Raw genomic sequence first — 26,682 nt, forward strand, 5'->3', positions numbered from 1 at the left:
ACAGCATAAGTGCCAGAGTTAAGTTATGGCGTAAATCCAGCGGTTGGTTTTAGATGCTCTAGTTGTTCAAAAATTAGATAGCCGAGACTTAATAAAAGGTAAAAAGTAGAAATTTAAAAAAAGCTAAATCTAGTTTAACTTCATAAAAAGCTTAGACAAAAATTTCAGAAAGTTTTTTTAATTAGTTTCTGGTGTGCCTCATTATCATCGGCTACTTTTCACATGAGTTACAAAAAAAAAGTCTGGATACTAAATCAACAACTGTTTAAGTTGATATAAAATTTAAAGTTGTAAGCAATTGCTTATGAAAATATGGTAACTTTGTTGTCCACTTACTTACTCTAAAAATTTTGTCAGCTTTATAAAAATACTTTTCAGCATTAAAAAGTTTAACTTATTCTAGAAGAAGTAGGAAAAAAAATTACACCAGAACCAATTATTTCAAAAACAATAAGCTTAGGTGTATTAACTTGGTAATTTTTTTTTAAAGTAGATAAATCTGTATGATCAAAGTCTATGTTTCTGAAAAAAAATTTTTCTTTTTATTTATTTTAAGCTTATACGATTTTATAACTCTAAATACTTACCTAAACCTAAAAACCATGTAACCAGACACAAAAAAACTTTTAACATTAGTTTAAGAAAATATTTTGACTAAAAAAAAACTTGTATAATGAACTCAATAAAATTACTTACTTACACAAAAGAAGTTTAACGTATAAGATAAAATTTTTAAATGATACTCAAAATCTAATAAGTTTATAATAGCAATTGTTACAACCTAACGTTATTACAATCCAGCCAACATACTGAGTAAGGACTATGTTTATATACTCTTAAAGTCTATTTTTAAAATATTAATATTACGTCTTGGGTGAAATAAAGCTTCTTTTTGTTTTTTTTAAAGATCTTTTTAGATTTTTCTTTACCTATATTTCTAAATTTACTCCTAAATTGATTTTGTAAATTTAAATAATTAAATCTTACATTATACATTAAGATAGATAAAATAAAACAGGATTTCAACATCTAAAACTCTTTCAGCTGTTCTTTGTTTTCTTACACTCTCATTACATATTTTATAATGAACACATCTAAGGGCTTTATTAATAAATATATTAATTAAATCTTTTAAGTTGTATTTTGTCACAAGAAAAAAACTTAATAAAGTGTAAGTTTTTAAAAAAGATATGTTGGAGTAATTGATTGAAATTTTAGCAAACAAAATTACCTTTTTGTAACTTTTCTGTTTTATTTGGCATGTGTTTTTGTTAACTCTTGCTTGCTTTTTTTTAGTCAACTCATTTAAAGCATAAAAAAAAGTAAATTAAGATTTTAGTAAGAGTTTTTTTTTAAATCAACGATTAAGAAAGTTGTACAGTAGTTTACAGTTTATACTCGAATAAAAAGTAGTTACAAATTTTAAATGTGCGGATATAATTCTAAATCATTTTGAAATTTGTTCTTATGTTAGCTAGTTGAAAATACATGTTGAATACTGAACAATTTATATTAAAAATTCTATATTTTAATCATAAAAATCTATGCGCACTGTTATGGTCATATATTATACACAATACATATATAAACTTCCTATGTAATGAACTAAAAAAGGTGTAAAAAAATTGTTAAGTGATCGATTAAACTTATTTTAAAAATATTTTGGTTTTTCTGAGACAAAAAACTTAAAGTTTAGTTATACTTTTATGTTATTAGATTTGGTTTATAGTACACATTTAAGTTTAAAACCTTTAAATTTTTCAAAAATGATTATGTTATTTAATTATCAAAGTATCTTTAGATGAAATTTCGTAAAAAATTCTAGAATGTTTACAAAATACTTAAATTTGTATAAAAACCTTAAAATTTCAATATTCAATTGTTTTTTACTTTGAAAACAGTAGTATTTAAAATATAAAAATAACTTTTCTAAAATTAAAAAAATAATCATTACATAACATGAGGTATAAAAGAAAACTAGATAATCAAAAAATAAGTTTTTATAAAAATAACTTTTGTTTAATACATATTTTGATATTTTATCTAACTTATGTAAGCGTTTCCTAATATCAAAAAACGGATACTTAAAATAACAAACAGTAGTTTTTGATATTTTTATTATTTCAAACAATAAAGAATAATTTGTTGTTTGTGTAACTTTAATTTCAAAATAATTCATTAAAAGAAACAAACTAAGAATTAGTATAGTCTGTGTAACTATTTTTACAGTGTTTAATGTCATTCAGTTAAAAAGTTTTAACGAAAGTGCATGAAAAAAAACAATAAATATTGAAAGTTTGTTAAAGTTTGAGTGCGGTGTTTTTTTATATTTTATTTAAAATAGTTTTCATCAGTTGGTTTCACTCGCTTTTTGACTTGTCTTCAAACTATTTTAATTTCCAACCATAGTTTTATAGTAAAAAAATGGCTGGCTCATCCCGTAGTAAGCCTGATGTAATGAAATACCTTTTTGAAAAACTTTTCAAGCGTTGATTGGAAAATTGATTCCAGGCTAAAATTTCACAACAAAAAAGCTTAAAAAAGGGAGCAAAGGGATAATTTTTTTATACGTATTAGAAGTATTCTTATTATTACTTTGTTTCTGTAGCTGTTGGTTATTAGTTTTATTTAATGGTTCTAATTGCATAAACTCAATCTAAATAGAATCAATTTAATGTTATTTATTACTGCTTTTTAGATTACTAGCAAAGTATTTTATGTTGTATTTGACATTTATTTTTTTTAAAGCATTTATTCAAAGTTTTTGATTTAGTTTGTTTAAAAAAAGTGTTATAATCAAGTACTTAATCAAAATTACTGATTAAGTATAAAACTAGAATTGTTTTGGTTTAGTTTTTTATTGTAAAAGTAGTGTATACTACCATTTTTTAGTGGTTTTTGTGTATGTTGTCGTTTTTGTTTTATTTATTTTATAGGTTTAGATATATATATATACATATATAATTAAAGTTGAAGTTACTTATTGCTATTTTTTTAAGAAATTACAAAAATTTAACTTGATTTTATTTACTTTTTATTAGTCTTGGAACTTATATCAAATTAAAATTATAAAGTTTATATTTTTAAAAGCATTTAATTATATTTTTATGCTTAACTACCATTGGGTTATGCAATTGTATCTTTATTTTAATTAAATTGCTTTTATTCATACAAACTTTTGATTTTAAACTGTTATGGTATTTTTTATCAATTTTATGTGTAACTTGATACTAAAACTATTGTTTCACATCAGTTGCATTGAGCATATCTATAAGCGTCATTTTTAAATCTTATTATGATTCTTAATTTCGAACACTGAACTTAAAAAAAAAAATCGCCTTTACTGACCTTTAGCTGAAAAATAAATCGTAAGAATTCATATTAAAGCACAAACAGAGTCCAAATTAAGATATATAAAAAACAATTTTATAAAACTCAAAAATCTAAAATAAACTTATAGTTGTTAAAAACTACTTAGAAAACTCATAAAAATTGTTCTAATATTAAGCATGTACTAGGATAAACAATAGTGAGTTGTATTCTACATTAGCATTATACATTAATACTTCAATAAAATCCTACCAGTCAAAATAAAAGAATATATAGCATAATAAGTAGACTATATATAACAGATTGAAAAAAAAAAACTAATTTGTTGTATATGTATCGCAAGTAAGATAATTTAAACCAAACTAGTCAATACCTTGTTACAACTGACATGTAGCTTATAAAAAAGAATACCTCTTACTTTTTTAGCATCTAACGCTAACTTAACGTATAACTGTTGTTATATATCAAAATATTTTCTTTTCAAAAACATTACAAACTCTAAAAAATAATCTAAAACAAAATTTGTTTGTTATTAAATTGTTTTATATATTTTATTAAAAAAAAAAAATTTGTGTACGACTTACGAATTGAGTTTGAACCACTGGTACTTATTTTATTACCCAAGTTAAAAGTAAACTAAATTAATTAAAAATTTCATTAAACTATAGCGTAAAACAATTAAGGTTTCTAAATTTATTAACTACTTGTAAAGTATCTAAAATTTAATTAGGAACACTTAGTAGGATATTAAAATACCTTTAAAAAAATCTTATTGTTGTATTTTTCTTGGTGATAATTTTTAGGAAAAACTATTCTTTAAACTGTTACATTATGAATGTTAAAATTGTTTTTCAAAAACTGTTTAAAACAAAGCAGTTTAAATAAAATTTAAGATAAAATAGTATATTGAGTTGAGAAAATGCATTTAATCTTATTAATTCTTTTTTGTAAGCTTACAGAAAATTAAATCTCTGTTTTACAACAAACTTTTCTTACTATTTCACCAATGAAACAGCTTACGATACACAATTGCAATTAATACTATTTTACATTGTTTTAGATTATATTTTAAATTTTGGAAAATATTTTAGAACTTTTTTAATTCTAGTAAGCTATAGCTTTTGGTTTATATTGAACTTTTTGTAAAATGAATAGTTTTATGCTAGAAATATTTTAAATAAAGATCTTAACTTATCATTTCTAAACAGTAAGACAGAAAACATGATACACTTAACTGAATGGTTTTTCTAATCATGTAAGTGACTAGTTAAAAAGCAGACAACTATTTTCTTAAAAATTTACTACAATCTTGTGTATCTATACTATTCAGTTTATTTTAATTGTTTAAAGGTATAGTTTTAAAATTCAAAACTTTAGCAGTACAAATAAAACACTGTTTATTTATCTATCTGTCTTGACCCATAATTAAAATCAACTTATATCCTCTTAAATGTTACTTTATTACGCTGATTAAAAGAAAATGTTTTTTATTTAACATAAGTCTCATAAGATTAACAAAAAAATCTTTTGAAAGAAGCAACTAAAGCACACTTTAATACAAAAGTGAACCTTTTACACACACATTTAACTATAATTTAAACTAATTTATAGTAATCTTTATCTTTATTAAAGTTTTAAATACTTAACAATTAACTTAAATCGCTACGCGTAATTGAGTATAATTTAATAAAATTTATTTAAATCAAGTGTTCCATTGATAAAGTTTTAACTTATTAATTAAATAATTAGTTTTGAAAATTTGTTTTATTACTATTTAGTTCATTCAAATACCAAAAAGCTAGTGAGATGCTAAGCTTACTTAAAACAGTATGAAATGTTTGTTGTAAGAAAAAGGTTTACAAACGCATAGTTTTTACTAAAAAAAGGAAACGCATAGAAATGTTTTTATTATCTTTATTATCATAGTGAGTGTGGCTTAAGCATGTAGTGACGTAACAATTTAAACTTGCAACTTTTTAAAGAGAAAACTGTTTTTAAAAAGTTGAGTAATACCAAGTGAAAGTTTGTATACATGTTTTGTTTTTTGCTAAAGTTGTTTTTTAAAGCAGAAAATAAATTGAATTATTTACAATATTTAAAGACGTTAATAGTTCGTTAACTAGTTTAGCGCTTAATTTTGTTAAGCAGTAATTAAGTTATTGGTTTTAAGTACGTTGTTGCACATAAAACAGTACTTCGTTATTTTCTCTTTTGTAAACATGCTTCAATTTGCTAATTTTACAGTATAGTTGTAAAAAGGTTTTGATGGAAGTTTTAAATAATACTCAAATAGAAATTCTAAAACAAGTTGATGTTTTGGTAAAAAGTGAAAATAGTCAAGAAAATTATAAAAATGTATGGAAATTGCTAGAAGAAAATGTTGATTATCAGCAACTGTGAGTTTTATATTAATAATTCTTGATTTAAATTCAAAGCAAAGTCAAAAAAAAAAAAAGAAATTTAACCAATTTTTTTGTACTAGTCTATTATTAAACTTTTAACTACAACAGTAATAAAAGTAAAAGTCAAGCTTATCAGTTTTTATTTTCTTCTTATAAAACAACATAAAAAACAGACAGCTTTATTAATATTTTTTACAGGTTTATAAAAGGGTTGGTGTACAAACTTATAGCTCTATCAGTTGGTAAAGGTAAGTGTTTTGTAGTTGGATATTTTAAAACAATTTTACTTCTATTAACATTTTATTTCAAATTACTACTAACGCATTAACTTAAAATAAAAGATAAATACTATATACATTATTAAATACTTTTGAACTAAAACTTATTGACGTATATTTTAAAACTTAAGAATTTTACTATATTCCATTTATTATATAGAAACTGAGTACAAAACAAGATTTTTGTATTCATAACTGAAACTTTAGCTTTTTTATTAAAGAATAAATGACGCAAGAGTATTTTAAAAACTACTAAAAATCCCTTAGAAGTTTTTTTAGTTTACAGAACTTTTAGCAAATTTAAATTTAGTTATTACTCTTTGATTTTTCTAACGATGTAACTAGTTTTTAGAAACTTTTTTGTTTTTGTTTTTGTTTTTCAAAGCTTATAAGTATTTTCAAACTTAAAAAAGTCTAAAAAGATAAAACACCAACACATTTTAAATTTAGATTTACGTATTACTAGTAATATTATCTAATTTCTATGTTATAGTCAATGCTAGAAGATCTATATAAAGCGTTCTTTTAAGTATATAAAATGTTTTTTACCTAACACAATTGTTCTGTTGAATAAAAATGAGCAGTTTTACAGAATCTTATGGAGCCAATAAAACTTTGTAGAACTTGTTTTTGTTTGAGAAATAACATTAACAAAACTAACTTTTTGTGGTTTTAACGTACTAAAATAGTTGTTTCAACTTTTGGCGGGAATTTTTTTTATCTGATTTGTAAGATTAAAATTGCTATTACGTTATTTTTGTTATTCTTTTTACCCTACCTTTCTTTTTAGATAGTCGCTTTGTTCTAATTTGTTTTATAAAATCAATGAAGTAAAAAAAATAGTAAAAAATCCTTCAATTTTTTAGTTGACTAAATTACTCCTTTTAGTAAATATTTTTTTCGTGTTTCAACATTCTATTTTGATAAATATAGATACTTCAAAAGTTAAAAAGTAAATGCGATTTAATCGTTTTGAAAACTTGCATCGTTTAATTAATAAAATAACAATATAAACTTTCGAGAAATAATTATTTTTTTTACTACTTCAATCTCTAAATTCAAAGTTCAAACTCTTTAAAATATTTAACATTGATAACTATCAAAGCACAGTTTTAGTATTGTTTATATATTGTTTATTGAACGACAAAAAAACACTCAAAAATTTTGGTCTAAGGACCTGGTGTACAAAGGGACCTTTCGGTTATCGAGTCGTACACCACATGCTTATAAAGTTTCTTACGAGCTATTATAAATAGTTTTTTTTATCATTTAAATATTTAAATCTTTAGTTATAAACAGTTAGTTAAACGAAAAGAAAAATGAAATAAAATTAAACTATACGAAAATTAACTGAATTTTGTGTTTAATAATGTACTATGAATTTTGTTTAGTAACATATGAACTAAAAAATATATATCACTTTTAATTAACTTTTAAAAATAACTAAACAACACTAATAACAAACGTGTGAATACTTGAATTATAGGTTACAAGTTCTTTAAAGAAAGCAAAATGTAATACGCTGAATTTTTTTTACAATTTTTTTTTTAATAAGTTTTTGGTGTTAAAAGGGTAATTTTTATTTTTTCTATAATTTAACTTGAACAGTAAAATAATTTTACATTTTAATAGTTAAATAAAGTATTGTAAATTATTTTTAAAGAATTTTAAAGAAGTGATTTTTACAATAACTGAACTTAACTTTTATAAAGTATAAAGATTAATACTGTAAAATATGTGCTTTTAATAATAAAAAAAAAGATAAAAAACTATAATATTTTAAACAATAATGATATAAGCAATAACAAATTTCCTTCTATTTTAGAATATTCTTTGTATTTTCTTTTTTTTTTGAACACTTTAGAAACAAGTTTAGTAACATAACATATTAGCAGAAAATAACTTTAGACATTAAAAAGTTCTGTATTTTATCTACCTTTTAGTCGCAGTTACCTAAAGGTCAAACAAAAGTAATAAAAAGCCGTTTTTTTTGCTGATATTAAAGTATAAATAATTTAAAATAAAAAGATATGGTTAATACGAAAAGTTGTTTAATAAAATTTAATAATTTTAGTAAAAGTACAAAGCATGAATTAACAAAAAACTTTCAAAAATCATCATTTAGATGACTTGCCGTTATTATCGGTTATTGAAGATGTAAAAAGAATTTGTGAGGACGAGTCATTTGAAAATTTAGACGCTAAAAATGAAGGTAAAACCTCACCGAACGAGGAAAAGAAAACGAAAAAAACTAAATCAGCCAAAAGAAGCATGTCAATGAGTTTTACTCACACCAAAAAAAGTTTGACCAAAAAAAATTCCAAACCAATCAAAAATACTGTTGATAATCCTGTTAATAGCAAAGGTTTGTTTAGATACAGTTCAACTATGTTTTATCAATTATTTGTTTTTAACAAGTACAGTTTAATTGTATTTTATCGATGTTTGCTTAAAAATATAATTAGTTTTATATGCAAGTGTTAAAAAAAAACAACTGTATGAACTAGTTTATACATTTTTGATTGGATATGTTGTAAAAAATGCAAATATATAAACTATTTGAAAACAAAACGTAATTCTTCGACAGATGTGGAGAAGGAAGCTTTAGTTAATCAGCAGACACGAATAATTTTATACACTCTTGAATACACTTTTAATGTTTTTGATGTAAGAAAGTGGAACTATAGTTCGTTCAGAGAGATATATCTTATGTGGAATAAAGGTTATATTTGTTTAATAAAAACAACTTATCTAATCAAAATATTTTTTATAAGTTAAACTATGCATCTTAGTTTTTTTTAAATATTTAAAAAGAGTACTTGAGAAACATTTACTTTACTATTAAACTTTTCTTCTAAATTTAGTGCATCAAATTAAATAAAAGCTTGTAAATATAAAGTTTTTAGGTTTTTAATTTTTCGTTATTTGTTTTAATGATTGTAGAATTTTTTTAAAAATTATCTTCAAACTCGTTTGTTAAAAAAAATTTTTGTCTCTTATTTGTACCATATAATTTGTATTAAGTGTTTTAAACTTTTCTATTTAGGAAACTAAACTATAAGTGAATATTGTATGAGAAGGAAAAAGAAACAATTTACCTTTTAATCATATGCTTTTTCAACCTCTTACTTTAAAAAATTAAGTTAGATAAAAAGTTACAGTAGAACTTTCAAGTTGCTGTGTACAGTACTGCTCAGACATGTTAAAAAGCTCTGCTTTGTTTACTCAAGCGTGAAATTACTAACTTAAAACAAACCAAAAATAAAACACTTCATTGCTGAATTACCATAGTAACTTTTAGCATTTTAACATCTCTGGTACTGCTACTGTTTTCAGTTTGATTTCCTTGTACGAGTTATCTAATACTACAAAGTATTATGTTTATTTTTTATTTGTTGTCTTTATATGTTTCGTTATATAGTTTAAGTATCAAAAACTGTTTCAAAGTAAATCAAACATAAAAACACGATAGTATAATTTATCTTTCGGACTTACAAGTTAAAACGAAAATAATTTTATTTTCAGAAAAATAGACTAACAATTTTTTTAAGACTAAAATATATTGTACGTATTTCTATTTTGTCAGTTTTAAAGCTCTGTAAGATGTTGATAACTTTTTCATAATCTTTTTAATACTGCAACTGATTATGTTTAAAAAAGCTTTGTTAATATTTTTGTTAAAGTTTGTACGTTAATTAGTATTATTTTGTAAAACAAATACTTTTTCGATATACACTGTAAACTAGTTTTGTTTCAAAAAGTATTGTAAATAATCTCAATTTTTTTTATTAGTTAGATTTTTAAACATATATGGTTAAATAAATTAATTTTTGAGATAAGATAGTAAAGTTACAGTTCAATATATTTTTTATAGCAAGAGAATGGAGAAATTTATCATCAAAGTTTGAAATTAGGGTTAGTTTTTAAACAAAACTTGTAAAATTATTAGTTACATTTGATTTACAATTTATTATCTTTTTTATTTTGATTTCATGCCATCAATCATCACCATAATAAGTTTTTATCAAAACAAATGTTTAAACTATATTTAACTGTAACTCTTGTTAAAATTAGTTAGATTGTTTTACTTTACGGAAATTTTTAGTTAGCAATATCAATTAGATTTATTTAAAAACAAGTGATGAAGTTGGAATCTCTTATTATTAGTTAATCTGGTTAAATTAAATAATTAATAGATTATGGGCAAGTTTTGTATAGCAATAAAACAGTATTTGATATAAATGCTGTCTTAACCTTGATTAATATTGTTAAAACAAATTTCCTTTATAACATAAAATAATTTAAGCTACTATCAAAAACAAAAACTTTAAGCTTATTAACATGTTGAGTACTATTTCACGTTCATGATGCATAGTTGTATTGTTACATATTTTTCTTTGTTTTATCAATAAATGAAATCGTTTAATACCTCATAATATATACAAAACTCTTTATGAGTTGTAAATTTCTAGACTATATATTGATATAATTGAATAATTAGAACAAGATTAAACACGATTAAAACTAAATAAATAAAAGCTTTAGTTTAAACGATATTTATTAAAGTTTAAACAAAAATAATACCAAAATAAAGTATAAAATTTAAATATAGTCTTCTAATGGATGTTTAATAACCTTACAAGTAAACTAGTTTAAAGTTATTTACCTTTCAAAACCACTTATAACCTTTTTTTTCTTGATTTAAAAAATTAAACTTTGCATTTACTGTGTAACACTATAAATTTTATGAAATACTTTACAAAAATAAAACAATTTTAAGTTATTAATAACGAAAAACTAAAGGTATTGAAAAAACTTTCCGTACATCCAGCTACTGTAGAGGATGAAGAAAATAAAGCTGACTTTATTGAAAAAAGTCTGAAACATTTTGCTGAGTCACAGCTAGACGTCGAAGAAAATTTTGATGACACATTAGGTTTGGTGTTATCAGATTTGTAATCTACTAACCAAGTTTGATTAGATTTATGAAAACCAAGCATTAAACTGCGATTGAACTTGTGATAAACTCGAACTGTTGAACCAATTTTTAAGCATTTAACTTAATTTATTTTTAACATCGAAAAACATACGATATTTTTAATTCAGTTCGTACTTTTAAATAACAATTTAGTTTGTTTTTACAAACAACTTATTTACTAAAAATACTACTACTTTAAATAACTCTGATGCTTATACATATTTGATAACTTCTTATCAGTTTAAATTTAGTAGATTTAAAAGAACTTAAGAAATTAAATTTACTTTTGATAACTTCAAATTTTTATTAGCCACAATCGCAATGAAGTTTTTACAAAACAAAAATGCCATAGACGCTCAAAATTTTATCAGCATCTTATTGGACATTATTAAAAAAGTGAGTTACTAATTTTTCTATACTTTATAAAGTTAAAACTATAAATTACTTTATTATGTTAGATGTTATTCATTGTTGTAAAAACTGATTACTACTTCGGAATTGGATTTAAATGTCAATCAAATATCTTTTACACTATTTAAACTTGTTTTGCTGTTAAAACAGAATAAAACATCTAAATATAAAATAAACAAAATGAAGTAAAACAAACTTTATTTTTACAGATATTTCAAAAGAAAGAAAAGAACAAACTTATTCCAGCGCTTCACATCTTCAGAGAATGCTTAATTTCTGTTAGTTAAAATTACAATATTAAAGTTATTACACAGTTTTTGTGATAAAATAAACCAACTTGTGAAGTTATTTATTAAGAGTGAAATATTTTTAGTAATATAATAAAATTACATAATTGACTTTTCAGTGTTTAAATTAAAACAATAGTTCTATGAAAATAATCAACCTATAGAAAACGACTATTTTATGAATTTACCATATGAAAATATAATATTAATGAGATAATATTTAGCAAAGGCAACTTTATCACAATTTATGCAGGGCAAACATATTCCTTTGGACTTGTTACAACGTTCATACTCAATCTTTGAAAAGTTTTACATGTGGCCTACAGTTTACTCTTCTGCTGTTAAGGATACTTTAGACGTAATCAAAACAGAAATGAAGTCTCCGGGTAAGATATTGATTTAAATTATAATTTTTATTATGGTTTTATGTTTCCTATTCAAGTCTTAATTATCGCTAAAATTATCAAAATAGTACACGTTTTCGAAATCAAAGTCTTCAACTTTATTTTAAAACTCTTTTTGATACTAACAAATTCAAATATATATATTTCAGGTGTCATGCTTTAATTTATAACAGGTTATCAATTTACGATTAAAGACAATTAACTTAAATCTTATAAAACTAGTTTATTTGTTGTAAAAGCTTGTTGTAAACAATAGCTTTATTCAAAAATTCATGTGGACCATGGCTATCAGAAACCTTTAATTATAGTCAAGAAAAGTTGAAAAAAAATAAATTCTTTAATTATAGAAATGATCATTAAACTACAGTAACGATAAAAAACATAGTAAGTGCGGGATAAAAACAAAATAAACAAATTAATTTTTTATGTAAATGAAAACAGAAATATTAGTTTGTTTTTAACTAAAACAGGTTATTTCTATCGAGTTATCTACCTTCAAGAGCAAGATGTTAACGGTATTTTTAATGACACTCTCTACGATACAGGGTGAGCTAATGATAGATAATAAACATAAAAGTTTATAAACAACATCTAGTTTTAAACTCTCTTACTATGTACTTAAGTAAGATAACGAGAATAGTTACTAATTGCAATAAAAAATTTAAACGTAATTTTAAAAGTTTATTTTATATCTTCTGTTTTCTACAGTTTAGTTAATCTTAAGACCTGCTTTTTTTAAATGTTATAGAAAAATGCTGTAAGTCGAATAAATTTACAAAGTTTTTAATAATACATACATATTTCAGTTATAACGCATCGCACATGTATATTGACGGAGCATTGAAAGGAGGAAGTAGCCTGCTAAATGCTTGTGAAAATGTGTGGAAGTTGAACTCCAACAAACTAAGCGTTTCGTTAGTGTGCTACCACCTGCTACATCAGATATTTTCATCGGTGTTTTGCACTGAAGAGTGCGACTTGGAAACCTTGACAATACTTATTAAAGTTAGCATTAGATTTGTTTAAATATACATTTTTAATTTTGAGTTGGTTATATGCAGATATTTTGTGTACATTTATAAGAAAATAATTGATGATGTATTGTTTTTTGCTTTCTTCAAGTAATATCAGTAAGTTAGTAAATTATAAATGTTTATTTAAAGTTATTAAAAAAATTAAATGCTTGAGAAATTATATCTCATTAAATTGAAACAAAATTAAAAATATATCAACAAAACTATAAACAACAAATTGATAATTTTAACTCTTTTTTAGTACTTTAGCTTGGAAATTAAAAAAAGCCTGTTATTTTTATATGTATCAATTTTACTTAGTGCCTTTTGTTGTATTATTTTTTAAATTAAATATAAAACAAAGAATAAAAAACACTTTCACAGCTAACTACTACATACTAAAAAAAAATTGTAGTTTAGCAAATATATTTTTATAGGTCATTGACATATCTCGCATTAAAAACAGAGTAAATTAATCAAAAAACGTTCAGCTAAACTTATAAACTTCAACAGAAATGCAATGAAAAAGTTTTGAAGGAAGTATGTACAGAAGCGCTGTTAATTATGGACCACTCAAGTCAAATGGAAACTCATGTTCTAGCTCAATCTTATATTAGGCAAAAGCTTGAAAAACTGTCCGAACGACTTATTGAAGGTACTATTTTTTTTTAAATTTTAATTCTTATATCTTAAAAAAATCTACTTAAATTAAATGTAACTTTTAGATTAATAAATTTTTGAGATTATGTGAATACTATGTGTACGGTCAAACCAAAGTTTTTTGTTCATCTATTATTTAAAACTTAAGAAACTTAGTCAGTAGACAGCTAATTTAATGTTTTTAATCTTTAACAAGTTTACGAAAGTGTTGTAAACGCAAAAAAGATAAAAATTAAATAAAAGAAGATAATAATTTAACAACTTTTTGAAAAAAAAACATATAAAAGTGTTTAACGTTATTTTAGTTTTTTTCATAAAAAACATACTTTTTTAAATTTAAAATGTATAGGATTAATGTTTATTATATAATACAGTATTATATAGTATTATTGCTGATTTTGAACTTGGTTGCCCGTCATAGATACGTAATCACTATGTCATTTCAACTTTTGCATGATCTACGCTATTTGCTGCTTGTAAGGTCACGAAATTATGATGCTACTTTCTGTTGCACGCTTATACATTTTTCTCCTTTTTTAAAGGTGAAAGAAATTTGTTGGTTGCTTATAGTTAAAGAATTGATATACTTTGCGGTTAAATAATTTCTTTAAAGTCAAGTTTTATCTTGGATTTTTTACTAGTAATAAATTAAAGTTTAAAACTCATGAAAATTATATGTTAAGTTCTATAAATGCAAATTGAACTCTTGATAATTTTTTTGATAAAAAAAGAGTTTTTCTTTATAAAAAATATCAATTATAACTTGCTATTTTTTAAATGCTTGTTTGTATAAGTTGAGTACCCTCTTTAATTTAAATTTAGTTTTACTACTAAATTAGTTTAAAAAATTGTTATACAAATAGCTTAACTTAGTTTTAAATTAGCTTTTTAAAATAAAAAGATGGAAATATATGTCTTTTATGTTTAGTATCTTTGCTAATTCGAAAACTTCAAATTAGTAGAATAGAAATAGAATTTTAATAAATATAAAAGTGAAAACAAAACAAAAATACTGCTTTAGAAAATGATTTTAACAGCTTTTAAATTTTTTCAACGCAAATGTTATCTTTAAACGAGGAAATTGTATTTCGACAAAGTTTCATTTCATTTGAGATAAGAGTTTATATTTTTAAACAAATTTTTCATTAAATAGTTAAATCTTATATGAGTTATACTACTGATCGCTTGTAGTATTTTTTGATGTTTTTTCGTTTTTCTACAATTTAACTTGAATATTAAATGAAAACTTGTTTGATGTATCTATGTGGACTATAAAATGTACCTTTTAATGTTTCTGTAAGGCTTAACTGAGCTTAAAAATTTTAAACTTGTAATAAATTTTAAATGTCTGCTTGTATTTTTTACCCTCATATGTTTATTAGGCTAGTTTTAATGTTGAAATAAAATAAAATACAAATTTGTTCATTGATACTCAAAAACTTATACATGTTTGTACTGGTTTATAAAAGGCACAGCTGTTTTTCGCTATTATAACTTACTGGAAAATTGTACAAACTAGTTTACTGCTGTTTAACAACTTAAAAAAAAAACATTTTCGTTTTCTTAAGCTTTAATGAATGAACAACTTAGTTATTTAGTTGACAACTCTTTAGATTTTAAATTGTTTGTAGTTTGAAATATTCTTAAAAAATTGAAAATGTTAAACTGAAAAAAACTTGTATTATAAACCAAGCAATAACATAGTTCGTTGTATTTCAAGTCGTAATAACAGAGGCGGGTATAACATGCCCTGTGCGAGCCAATGAGCAGCGCAGAAGATACACAGTAATCGTGCAGCCTTACAGTGATAACTTCACACCCATGGAAGCTGTTGATGACACGTTACCGGATATATTTGATTTCAGTAAAGATGAGAGCATTGATAGCACTTTTCAGGTGAATAATTTGTTCTGAATATTAACCGTAACTTATCTGTTTTGAATTGTTTAAAATTTTACTTACTTTAGAAAATTCAAGAGTTTAACTTTCCTGGCTACTAAGTCGTGTTCTTAGTTAGCTGTTAGCTGAAGTAAAACAAGCGCTAACTTTGAAAATTTACACTGAAACATTGCTTACTATTTTCTTCAAATTAAGTTTTTATTGAAGTTAATCGTACTTGAGAGCTTGAAATTTAAAGTATGAGTACAAAAAAGGGTATTCAAAGACGGTCTAACTAAATTATACAGCTGTTTAAAATTTAACCTTACCATTTTATTTTTTTAAGTAATATTAGGTTCTTTTAAAGTTGACTTTTGCTGACTGTTTGATTACAAGAACCTTTTAGTTAAAAAATGTTGTTAAAAACAAGTTCTTAAAGTAATTTTATTTGAACTTTATCTACATAATTTAACGTGCTGAAAAAAATTATACCGATTTTTAAAGCGAATAAAAAAGAAAATTTAAACACAGGTAAAAGCTCAGCTGTTTAATTTTGAAAAGTTCGAAGGAGAGATGTTTGAAGTTTTAAGGTCTACAGCACAGAAGTACGTAAAAATACAAAGAAACAATTCAAGTGAGTACATAAGTTTTACAAGTTTAAAACTAAACGTATAATGCTTATTTTTCATATAGCTTATAAACTCATAATGTTCTAAGAAAAAAAAAGGTATGAGTTGAGTATAAATAATCTTTACTTGCATAAGTAGTATTGTTAAAGGCCACTGACATACTTAAACATAATTTAAACAAAATCCAAACTGTCAGTTAAGAAATTCTTATTAACTGCGGTTAAAATTATTATTGCACAGATTAAAATTAAAATTTCCTTTAAACATAAACTCCAAAAAAGTGCCTAAAATCAAAGTCTGAAATACCGTAGATTAAAAAGTTAGTTTCTTATTGTAAACAAGTTTAAACAAAAAAAGACAATTATAAACAAGTGTTTTTAATTCTATTTCATAAAAGTAGTGAATCAACTTTATTTTGTATTTCTATTTTAATTTATTATACGCACATTTATAACAAAACATTAGGCTTTGTCACAAAACTTTTTAAAAATACAGACAAATAAATCATGATAATCAAGTAAAAAAAAGATATTAATTAAGAATAATCTTTACATACATAAGTAGACAAATCAACGGAAGTGAATGAAGAAGCAACGAGAGACAGCGGAGTTGTCGGGGACCAGGAAGATTTGATTTCTGAAGTTTCAGATTCCCAAAGAAACTCTCAAGCATTAAGCGAACAAACAGAAAACGTAAGAAAAATTTAGTTCGAAAAATTAAAATATGTTTTATGTTATTTAAAAATTTAGTCTATTTCTATTCAATAACAATTAAAAGAACTGTAATTTATCATCAGAAAAGTGTTTTTCAATAATAGAAAGTAAAAGTGAATTCGTTTAAAAGCTAATTTTAGATGGTTTTTAACTAAGTTTTGAATTTTACTTACAAAAAAAAATAAAACTGAAGTTAAACTGTTACAAGATATGTTTAGATGATGTTAATTCAAGATTACTTAAATACTAAATATTAAATAGTGTGCACAAAGTTTTTCTTAAGTAGCTTCTTGTGCAAAAGTTTTAAGTATATATAATGTATATCTTAATTTATAAGTTATAATTTTTAAGTCAATATCTTTTTTATTTGGTTTAGAATAAACTACGAAACTCACTAGATGAAAAAACGTTAATACTTTTTAAATAGAGTAAAACTTTAAATGTAAAGACATTAGTATTTCAAATTACTACCATGAAGCATGTATTTTTAGTTTTGTTGAACAGTTTTTAGTTTTTTTAAATGAAGCAATTTAAAAGCCATCACAAACTCAACTTGATTTTCTTTAATTGTATTAAACGCAAAACACCAGTTGTAGTCTCTCTATATAATTTACAAAATTAAACAAACAAACTTATTTAATTAAATATCTTAAGAATAATTTTTTTAAGTACTATCAATAAGAATTATATTCCAAATTTTAGGATGCCGAAGACTTCTGGCTCAAGTTCACCAGCAAAGGGTTCTCGAATGACAACGACTGTGACAGAAAAATATTGGACGACCTGCTTAAGTCGATGACCCTGGGCAGGACCGGGTCTTATCGTACCCCCTCTAACCGCAGCTCCATGGCAACGAGCGTGGAAGAAGAAACGGCGCTGAAAAGAATGTCTTCGTCCACGGTCGAGAGCTCAGGCAACAGGAACAGCTGGTTGAAAGAAGAGATCGATGAAGACGGTAGCAGCTTGACGAGCAGGGAGACGCCGAAGTCGAAGAGCAAAAAGCTCAAGGATCATTTCAAGACCATAAGAGAGAAAAACAAAAGGAAAATAACGAGGATGCTGGGTTCAGGAAAAAATAAACCGGTACCAATAAGTAGCGTTTACCCGGACTCAGAAGAAAATATTAACAGAAGTTCTGCGAATGATTTAGCAAACATTTTCAATGGTATGTTTAAGTTGTATACACTGTTCGAATAATTAAGTAGAATGTTATAAAAATAAGAATAAAAGTTATCAAAAAATGTTTTTTATAATTTTACGTTGAAAAATTACAAAAGTGTTATAATAAACTTTTTAGTTATTGCAAACTTAAAAAAAAAAGTATAAAACTTTTTTTTAACAAATTTAGTAGCTTTATAACAAATATTGATTTGAAATATATTTTCAAGCTTTTGTGTAATACAGATTTATACTGTATTTGTATAATGCTAGTACTGAGTTATAATCTTAAGTTGTTTTATTCTAACAAATCGAATGTTACCCAGGCTAGAAGATCTTCTTAAATCTTGTTAAGGCATTTTTCAAAGTTATAAGTACTTTCACTTATATTGTCAAGTTTAAACAGAAAACTTTTATTAAAACTGCCACGCATATATTATTACTCATTAAGTTAATAAACAAAGTATGTTATAATATTCTATTTATAATTTTATTGTATTTGAATAAGAACTATTTTAACAACTGATGATCTCAGATAGCTTGATATGAGAGTGAAACATTGTTTTGTTTATAATGTTATGTTAAAATAAAATCTAATAATAAAAACACTAAATACTTGAAAATAATTTTAAGCTATTTACTAGTAGGTATACTACTGTAAAAAATATAAACTAAAAAATTAAAGCAAGTTTAGTCAACTAAAGAGATTAATAACCGTTTATTTTTTAAAGTGAAAATTTGTTATATGTGGTGTACGACTCGATAACCGAAAAGTTCCTTTGAACACCAGGTCTTTAAACTAAACTTTTTTTTAATCGTCCAATAAACAAAATATATATCTATAAAAAAGGTTTAACTCTGCAAAAGTTAGTTTCAGTTTTAAGTTATTTAAATAAACTAGAAACTTGACTCTTATTTTAAAACAAATTATTTTATCACATCTTCTAACGATTAATATTTACTTTCAGGCAGCTCCAGTGAGCCAGCATTATCTTTGAACGCTCGACCTAAAAGTTTCGGAGAAAGCACAAGACCTGAAGTAAGAAAGCAGTCAAGTAGGAAAAACCTGTTTGACGAAAATGGATTCAGCAACCGGTCGTCGTTTGCGTCGAACTACTCAAAAACTTCAGGTTCTTTTAGTTATAAATACTAAAGCTATACAGTTGTATGAACTTATTTTAACCAATTAAATGTACCATAAATAGTATATACAAATATAATTTAAAGTTTTGTTTTTTTAGATTAGCCATGTGTAATCAAAAAAAGTTTAACAATAATAGTTACCATACATTATTTTAGTTTTAGTTTCGATCAATAGCGAAAGGGAAGTTATTAACTTTATTGATTTGAAAATAATATGAAAAACTTTAACAGAAAAAGAAAACCTTGGTAGCGATGAAAGGTTCAGGTAATAAAACAAATTCTTGTCAAGTTTCATATATAAATTTTACATAACTCTAACTTTACAGATTGGACTCAGGAGTGATAATAGATCGAGATACATCAGTATTTATAAGATCACAATCCACACCTCCTATGTTTTCTGAGAAAATTGACACATGTAGCCATCAGCTGATGAATGGTATAAGCAAGTGGTGCTACTCCAGGTTTCATTAAATTCAGACGTTTTTTTTTTGAATTAGACTTGAAAAATTGATCAAAGATGTTTTTTATTTTATAAGAGAAGTTTGGTATCTTTATTTTTTGTTAAGTTTTTACAATATTGACTTTTCATACTACTTCTACATCTTGTTACTTATTTTTTTCTTTCAGAAATATTTTTGAGCTGACTACATAAAGCTTTATTTTAAGACACAAAAGTTTCTATAGTAAGGCAGCCTTTTATAACAAACTTATTAAAGATTAATTCAACGTATAACTGGCTGTAGTATTTTTGTAAGGTTACATTGAAAAAAAGATTCGTAAGTTTAATCCAAGTAAAACTGCGAAGACAAACGACAAAGAACGATGACAAATTTAAACTTTGGTTAAAATGCACAGCCTTAAAATCAACATGAATATTTTTAAAGCTTATTTACAGCTGATAACTAGTTATAAAACTAAAAGTAATAAAAATATATAGTCATTTTTTTATAAGTTAAGTTTTGCATAGAAAATATAGCAATTAGAAAAATATATGATCACAGAAAAACTACCACTTTGATTTTAGAAGAATTCGTATTTTTATCAACTATAGGTTAAAAATGCACAATGATTAATAATATTCAAACTAAAAGTCAGACTCAAAATTTTAACTTAAAAATTTAAACAACCACTGCAAAGTTACGCAGCAAATGACTATGTCTGATAAAAACATTATGTGGAGTTAATAATTAAATTAGAGCGATTACTTGCCGCCAATAATGTCAACTACTTTATTAATTGTTAGTCTTAATTAAAAAACATATTTTTTTTTTTCAAAAATTTTAATACCTAAAAGATAAGTCGCGGGTCGACTGTTAATCGTAGTTTAACGACCTCTGATTACTGTAATAAATGAAGAGTAAAATTAAAAGAGTTAAACTTTAATATTAGTAAAATATGAAGTAAGTATTATACATATATGAACAGATGTAAATTTGAATTAATTTAAAAATATATTTCATTAACTTTTAGCTAAATTACTCAAACTATACTAGACCACAATTTCCTGTTTTTCGGACTTTGCAAATTTTTAAGTGTTTAGCTTCTTAATTTTCTTAAACTTAAACTACTCTAGAGTGCAAGCTATCGTTTGTAATGTTTACTTTAACTAACTTTCAAATAGTTTGATCTTATGAATATTAAATTTCATTGTTATGTATTTGTTGATAGAAAAAAGCCTGAGCAGATGGCAGACAATCAACTACAGCAAAACAAAAACCTCAAGTTTATAATAGTAGGAAACGATGTTACTCTGGGCCAACTAGCTAGATCGTACTATAAACTAAAGTAATCATGACATATTTTACAAGCGTAAAAAAATTAACTAAATTTTAATTTTAACGCACCACTCGCAAACCTTTTACTAATTTTTACTAGAGTTTTAGATTTATTAAGTAATTTTGTTGTTAAACATTGATAAAAAAAATTATAAATAATTTGTTTGTTTAATTAAAACATGTTTTAATTGTTACTGCCTTTTATTAAAATAAAAAACGAGAGCTTTAGAAAGTAATGCACATTAAAATTTAATTAAAAAGTTTCTTTTTTTAGAACTAGTTTTTATAGATTTATGCACGAAAAACTATTTTTCATAAATTATTTTTAATTAATACTTGACTGTTGCCTATGCTTTGACTATATCATAAAAAAATTTACTTAATGTTAGCTAAATAATTTCAAGCTATAAATTTAACTTGTACAAATTTCATTTACTTAGTGGTAAAAAAATACCTTTTTACTTTTACTTATCAAAAAATTAAAAACTTAGTAAATATGTTAGACTTTTTTCATTTTCAAACTTAGTATACATTTTTGATAATGATAAAATTTAAAATGTATTGAAAGTATAATAAGCTATTGATGGAAATTTTTTTTTAAACAACATCATTAACAGCATAAAACAAGAAAATAATTTAATTATTAATTATTTTTATTCTGATTATATACATTTATAAAAGTTTATATGTAAACTAATTTCATTATAAAAAAACCTTTCAAATTAAAAAAAAAGTTTTCAAAAACTAATTACTTTTTTAAGATTTTGCAAAAAACATTATACTTAATCGTAACATATAACTAGATACGTGTAAACTAGTAAAACTTAAAATTTTCAATTTTTATAAAACGTTAAAGATGTATCTTATACATAAACATTAATAAAAGTTTTCTACTTGAAAATTTTTTTCTTTCATAAGCGAACCGTGAAAACATAAAAAAGAGATCTATTTTAATTAAAAAAAAAAAAAATTATCAATATTAAAAACATAAAAACTAAATGATTAATACAGTAGCTAAAACAGTTTGTTCATAAAACAATTGATCGCGTTTTATATTTATACTTGTTTTATAAAGTTAGAAATTTTATTTGAATGTTATTTGAATTATATTAAAAACAATAAAATTAAGTTTAAATAAATCTGTCTACAGGTCGGAACAGCTTTTCAGATCACCAATGCTGAGTTATGTGGATCTGCAAATAATATACGTTCCAGTTGGAAATAACTTGTATTCGGACGAATGCTACGAGAAAGGTATGTGGTATTTAGCTATACTTTTTTAAACTAGTTTTATTATTGTTTCAGTTTTGCTGTTTTTGTGTTTGTTTAAACTAAAAAAAGATGATCTAGTAAGTTTATATACATTTCAGACTTTTTTGCTTCTATTTTATTAAAATTTTAGGAGAATTAGTCTTTTATTTAGTACAAATTATAATCGGTATCTTACCTACGTAACCTCTGTAAAAAAAAACACTTTGAAAAAAGTTATAAAAATAATTTAAAACGTATGATTTTGTTTCAGTATTTATGAATAATATAATTATTTCAAACTCAAGAAACAAAAATGAAATTGAAATATGGTCCTGGGCATGACGTTAAACTTTTCTGGTGTATGACTCGCTAACCGAAAGGTTTTTTGTACACCAGGTCCTCAGACCAAACCTTTTGAGCGTATTTGTTTTGTTGTTCAATAAACAATAAAATAATTACTTCAAATAAAACCATCGGTAGTTAAAAGATCTAACAGTTTAAGATATTCGATTGATTTGCTTAACAGTTTGAAATCGACTTTCGACTGACAAATTCTGACTTGTAGTTGTTTAACTTTAAACATACTGCTTAAACTAGTACTATTACTTAGTATGTAGAGTAGACTTGTATTTGAAATTAATTTCAGAAAAAAAACCTTTACGATGTGCTTAAAAGTTATATCATTGCTTAAATTGTTGATTTAAGTTAGACTACAAAAACCTAATTAAAATTGTAGATATTTGCTCTATTATTTTGATTTATATGAATTATTATTTAGTTTAGGTTTTATTTAAATAACATCAACTAAAAAAATCTGTATTTTAACTTTTAGGTGAAGGATTTGACCTGCGTTATTCAAACGCAATTGGAAAGATTGATAAATGGTTTCACTACATGATCGCTATGGGGCTAAATACAAACCTTAAACTATACTTAAACATGGTATTTTTAAGTGTAAAATTGACTTAAAAATTTATTTAAGTTAATTTGTCAAAAAAATTAGATTATAAACTAAACTATACTTTCATTCTGCGAGACTTAAACTTTAAGATTTTTATATTTCAAACAGGAAAGGTCAAACAGTTCAAGCCCAACTAACTCAAAATTTGAAAGTGTAAGTACTTTATATTCTAAACTTAAAAAAAAAATTTCTCGTTATGTGTTAAAAATACAAAAATTATTTACTTTATTAGGTGCTAGCTTCAACCATACTGTCTCATAGCCGGTTTTCAGTCAAAACGTTCAACATTCCTTTATTTGAAGTTCGTAAAAGTACTTTTTGAAAAGCTTATGTTAAAACAATAATTAAAAACACTTAAGAGTTTAAAAATAAGTAGAAAATGCAAAAGTCAGAATTTAATAACTAAAAGTTTATAATATATGTATTGTATATTCTAAATCTAACTGTGTTGTGTTTTAAAAATTCGAAAACGTTTTAAAGATAATCAAAATTAAAAAAAAAACGTTTTTAAATATTTTTCAGGTTTATATACAAACAAGTACGAATAAAGAGTTCAGCGTAATAATGGCGGTAAATTTAAGCATCGGCAGTTATGCATACCAAAAAGCTGTAAAAGAAGGTACTTAATGTTTTTAGTAAAATAGCAAGAACAAGTTAATTTTACGGTACAAAGTTTAGATTAGTTTGAATAATATACATTTGTTCTACTACTTTGAAAAAACCATAGATCTTTTAAATAATTTTATAATATGTAATTTAAGGAAAATTTGGAAAGCAAGGAAAACTAGTAGATCTTTCTGATGATTTAATACCTCCCAAGGTTCTTACTTCTATTAACTACTCAAAGGTAACTATCAATTTTTTTTGTTTGCAGTTGTTTAAAAATTTATGAAAATAACTATTGAAATTGTTACAAATAAATTTGTATCAATTAAAGTTGAAAAAAAAAACTTAAAGTAAAAACTTTTGTAACAGTTTGGAATATCAGGAAACTTAACAGCTGTAAAAGAATCTGAACCTCATTTTTACGACAGTATTGATGTCGAACCTGTAATTCTCAATTCTAACCCAACAGACACACACTGTAAGTTAAATTTTGTTATAATAAAACTGTCAAGTTTAATGTAACTATACTTTAAAACTAGTTTAGCCCGTCCAATATAGAGTATTTTTTTATCATAAATACTGTAATAGTTTTTACAGCATAATATTAACGTAAATTAAAACGCAGGTTTGAATAGATATATTGACGACTTGTCATTATTTGCTGAAAAGTTTGACAAAAAACCAAAAGGTCGGAGGTTCTCAAAGGTAAAATTTTGTTTACTTTCTGTGTTTAAGCTCTTTAAACATTAGAACATATTTTATTGATATAAAGTATTTTTAGTAAACTAGTAGTAAAATTTAGAACAATGATGTTAATTTTTTGAGTTTGTATTACGTTTTGAACTTCAATAGTACATACTGAGTGTTATTTTATATAGTATATTAACTTTATCCTTAGTCTCAAAAGTTTTTGCATTTGCATTTCTAAAGTTATTGTACCTTCTAATGCAAATTTACTATAAATTTTGAGGACAAATAATATTATAGAAAACTTTGAAAAACTATCTAGCTTAACTTTGTAATTTCTATATTTAGAATAAGTTAATAAAGAAATAAAATGATCGAACTAGAATTGAAAACAGTATTTTTTTTATATATATAAATAGTTTAGCTTCGTAACATAACAATTAGGACAGCTTTTTGTAACACTATTTAAACTGCAGAAAAGAGATTTTCAAAGTACAACCAATTTACATGTGAATCAAGTTAAAGTAGAAGTCACTGATCCACCCCAAGGAACTTTTTGTTTATGTATAGACAATAAATTAGTATACACTAATGTAAAAAAGTTAGTTTTTGTTATTATTATACAACTAACATTTTTTAATGTAAAATACTTTATTGTATACTATTAACATAACATATTGCACAATCATAACATCTAAATACTTAGTGATGGCTTACGTTACTTTAAGCAGATAAATCTGTATGTCATAGAGTTAGTAGCTTTTTATCAAAAAACTTATTTCACGTTTTAACCGTGCTATAAAAAATTGAAAGAAACAAAAAATGATAATGCTTAAGTAGAGTATCATAGAAAATGTTCCAAAAATTTTTTGATTTTTGTTTTGAAAAATTTATTCTATTTTGAATTTTTATGTTATAACTTTATTATTACGTTGTTTAAATACGGCACCTTGAGTTTTTGTAGACATAACTGTGACAAATATTTAAGATAACTTATCTACTAAAACAATTATGAAAATAGATTTTAAAACATATAGCTACCATAAAACTGTGGTAAAGACAACAATCTCTATAATACTAGAAATACTAGAATTGAAATTTAATTATCAATAAAAATGTACATTTTTAGAAAACCAAATGGTATTCTACTCAAGTTCGTAAATGAAAAAGAATTAAGTAAAATAAAATTTTACAGGGTTGAAGTGTTTCGATGTATGAGTCCGAAATCAAAAAGAAAACAAATAAATAGAAACTTCGATAGTCAAGGTAACACATTTAATTTACCAATAAATGTTTATTGGGCGGAAAATAGCTGAAAACATTTGTTAGAAATTGTAGAGATGATATTTGAAACTGTTTGCCATTCTATACGTGTTTTCCTTTACTATTCTGTACTTGTAGAAAAATTTTTGAACAATAGATAAAACTATACTAAACTTTTTTTTTATCTTAATACACTTAAATTGTTTAGTTTTTTACTATTTTTTGTATATAAAAATATCATTTTTTTTTAAATTTTCATAATAGTTTTTAACCAGTTGCAATAAATTCACAAAAGTGCAATATTTCTTTAAATAACACTTATGCATTAGGCATAATATTTTGTTGCATTTGTTGTGTGGAATAAAGGTTGAAATAAAATAAAGAGTTTGGCTTTTTTTGCTGAGCTGTAACCTAAAACAAGCTTTAAAATCTTTTACATTCTTCATATTTTATTTACAAACTATCTTGACGACCGGTTTATTTTTGTAAGAAGTAAATTTAACGTCCAATAACTTTCTGTGGTAATTTAAACATGAAATATATTATTAAGATAACATATTTACAAATAAGTAAACAGTATATCGATTAAGTTTTAAATAGGCTAAAATTTTGCCCGTAGTTTAAAAAAAAGACCGGCAAACGATAGTTTTAAGTCAAAATGGTAATCCTTGATTTCATTTGCGAACTTTAATAAACTAATATTGTTTAACTGAGGTATTATGAATTAATTGTAGTGTAGTTAACAACACACTCTACGTTGCATATAAAAAAAGAATTTAGTTTTTTCTTATTTTTAGTTTGTATTCTTAATGTTTACAATTAGTTTATTTAGGATTTTTGTAGTCAATAAAA

The 26,682-nt window shown here is 24.0% G+C and overlaps 1 protein-coding gene across 1 annotated transcript; it reads left to right on the forward strand.

Moving 5' to 3' along the window:
- The first annotated feature begins 1,959 nt into the window (after positions 1 to 1,959).
- Positions 1,960 to 25,923, forward strand: LOC145842406 (uncharacterized). Its single transcript, XM_082949840.1, has 30 exons — positions 1,960 to 1,964; positions 5,931 to 5,980; positions 8,136 to 8,375; positions 8,598 to 8,732; positions 9,885 to 9,925; positions 10,814 to 10,946; positions 11,299 to 11,384; positions 11,609 to 11,677; positions 11,940 to 12,072; positions 12,561 to 12,636; positions 12,897 to 13,095; positions 13,617 to 13,758; positions 15,496 to 15,659; positions 16,173 to 16,275; positions 16,835 to 16,962; positions 17,686 to 18,148; positions 19,110 to 19,271; positions 19,516 to 19,549; positions 19,611 to 19,748; positions 20,956 to 21,072; positions 22,213 to 22,316; positions 23,146 to 23,255; positions 23,383 to 23,427; positions 23,507 to 23,575; positions 23,797 to 23,893; positions 24,036 to 24,121; positions 24,250 to 24,358; positions 24,506 to 24,585; positions 25,044 to 25,168; positions 25,763 to 25,923. Exons 1-30 carry the CDS (start codon positions 1,960 to 1,962, stop codon positions 25,881 to 25,883), a joined length of 3,564 nt encoding a protein of 1,187 aa, XP_082805966.1. The 3' UTR covers positions 25,884 to 25,923.
- The last annotated feature ends 759 nt before the right edge of the window (positions 25,924 to 26,682 follow it).

This window comes from Thalia democratica, chromosome 8 (assembly GCF_965202585.1).
Source record: "Thalia democratica chromosome 8, ktThaDemo2.hap1.1, whole genome shotgun sequence".
Taxonomy (NCBI): Eukaryota; Metazoa; Chordata; class Thaliacea; order Salpida; family Salpidae; genus Thalia; species Thalia democratica.

Bases quoted from the DNA above. Each gene is read 5' to 3' on its own strand.
- LOC145842406 (XM_082949840.1), top strand. The intron at 13,096-13,616 runs GTTAGCATTAGA...AAACTTCAACAG, and splicing joins CCTTGACAATACTTATTAAA to AAATGCAATGAAAAAGTTTT. The intron at 19,550-19,610 runs GTAATAAAACAA...CTAACTTTACAG, and splicing joins GGTAGCGATGAAAGGTTCAG to ATTGGACTCAGGAGTGATAA.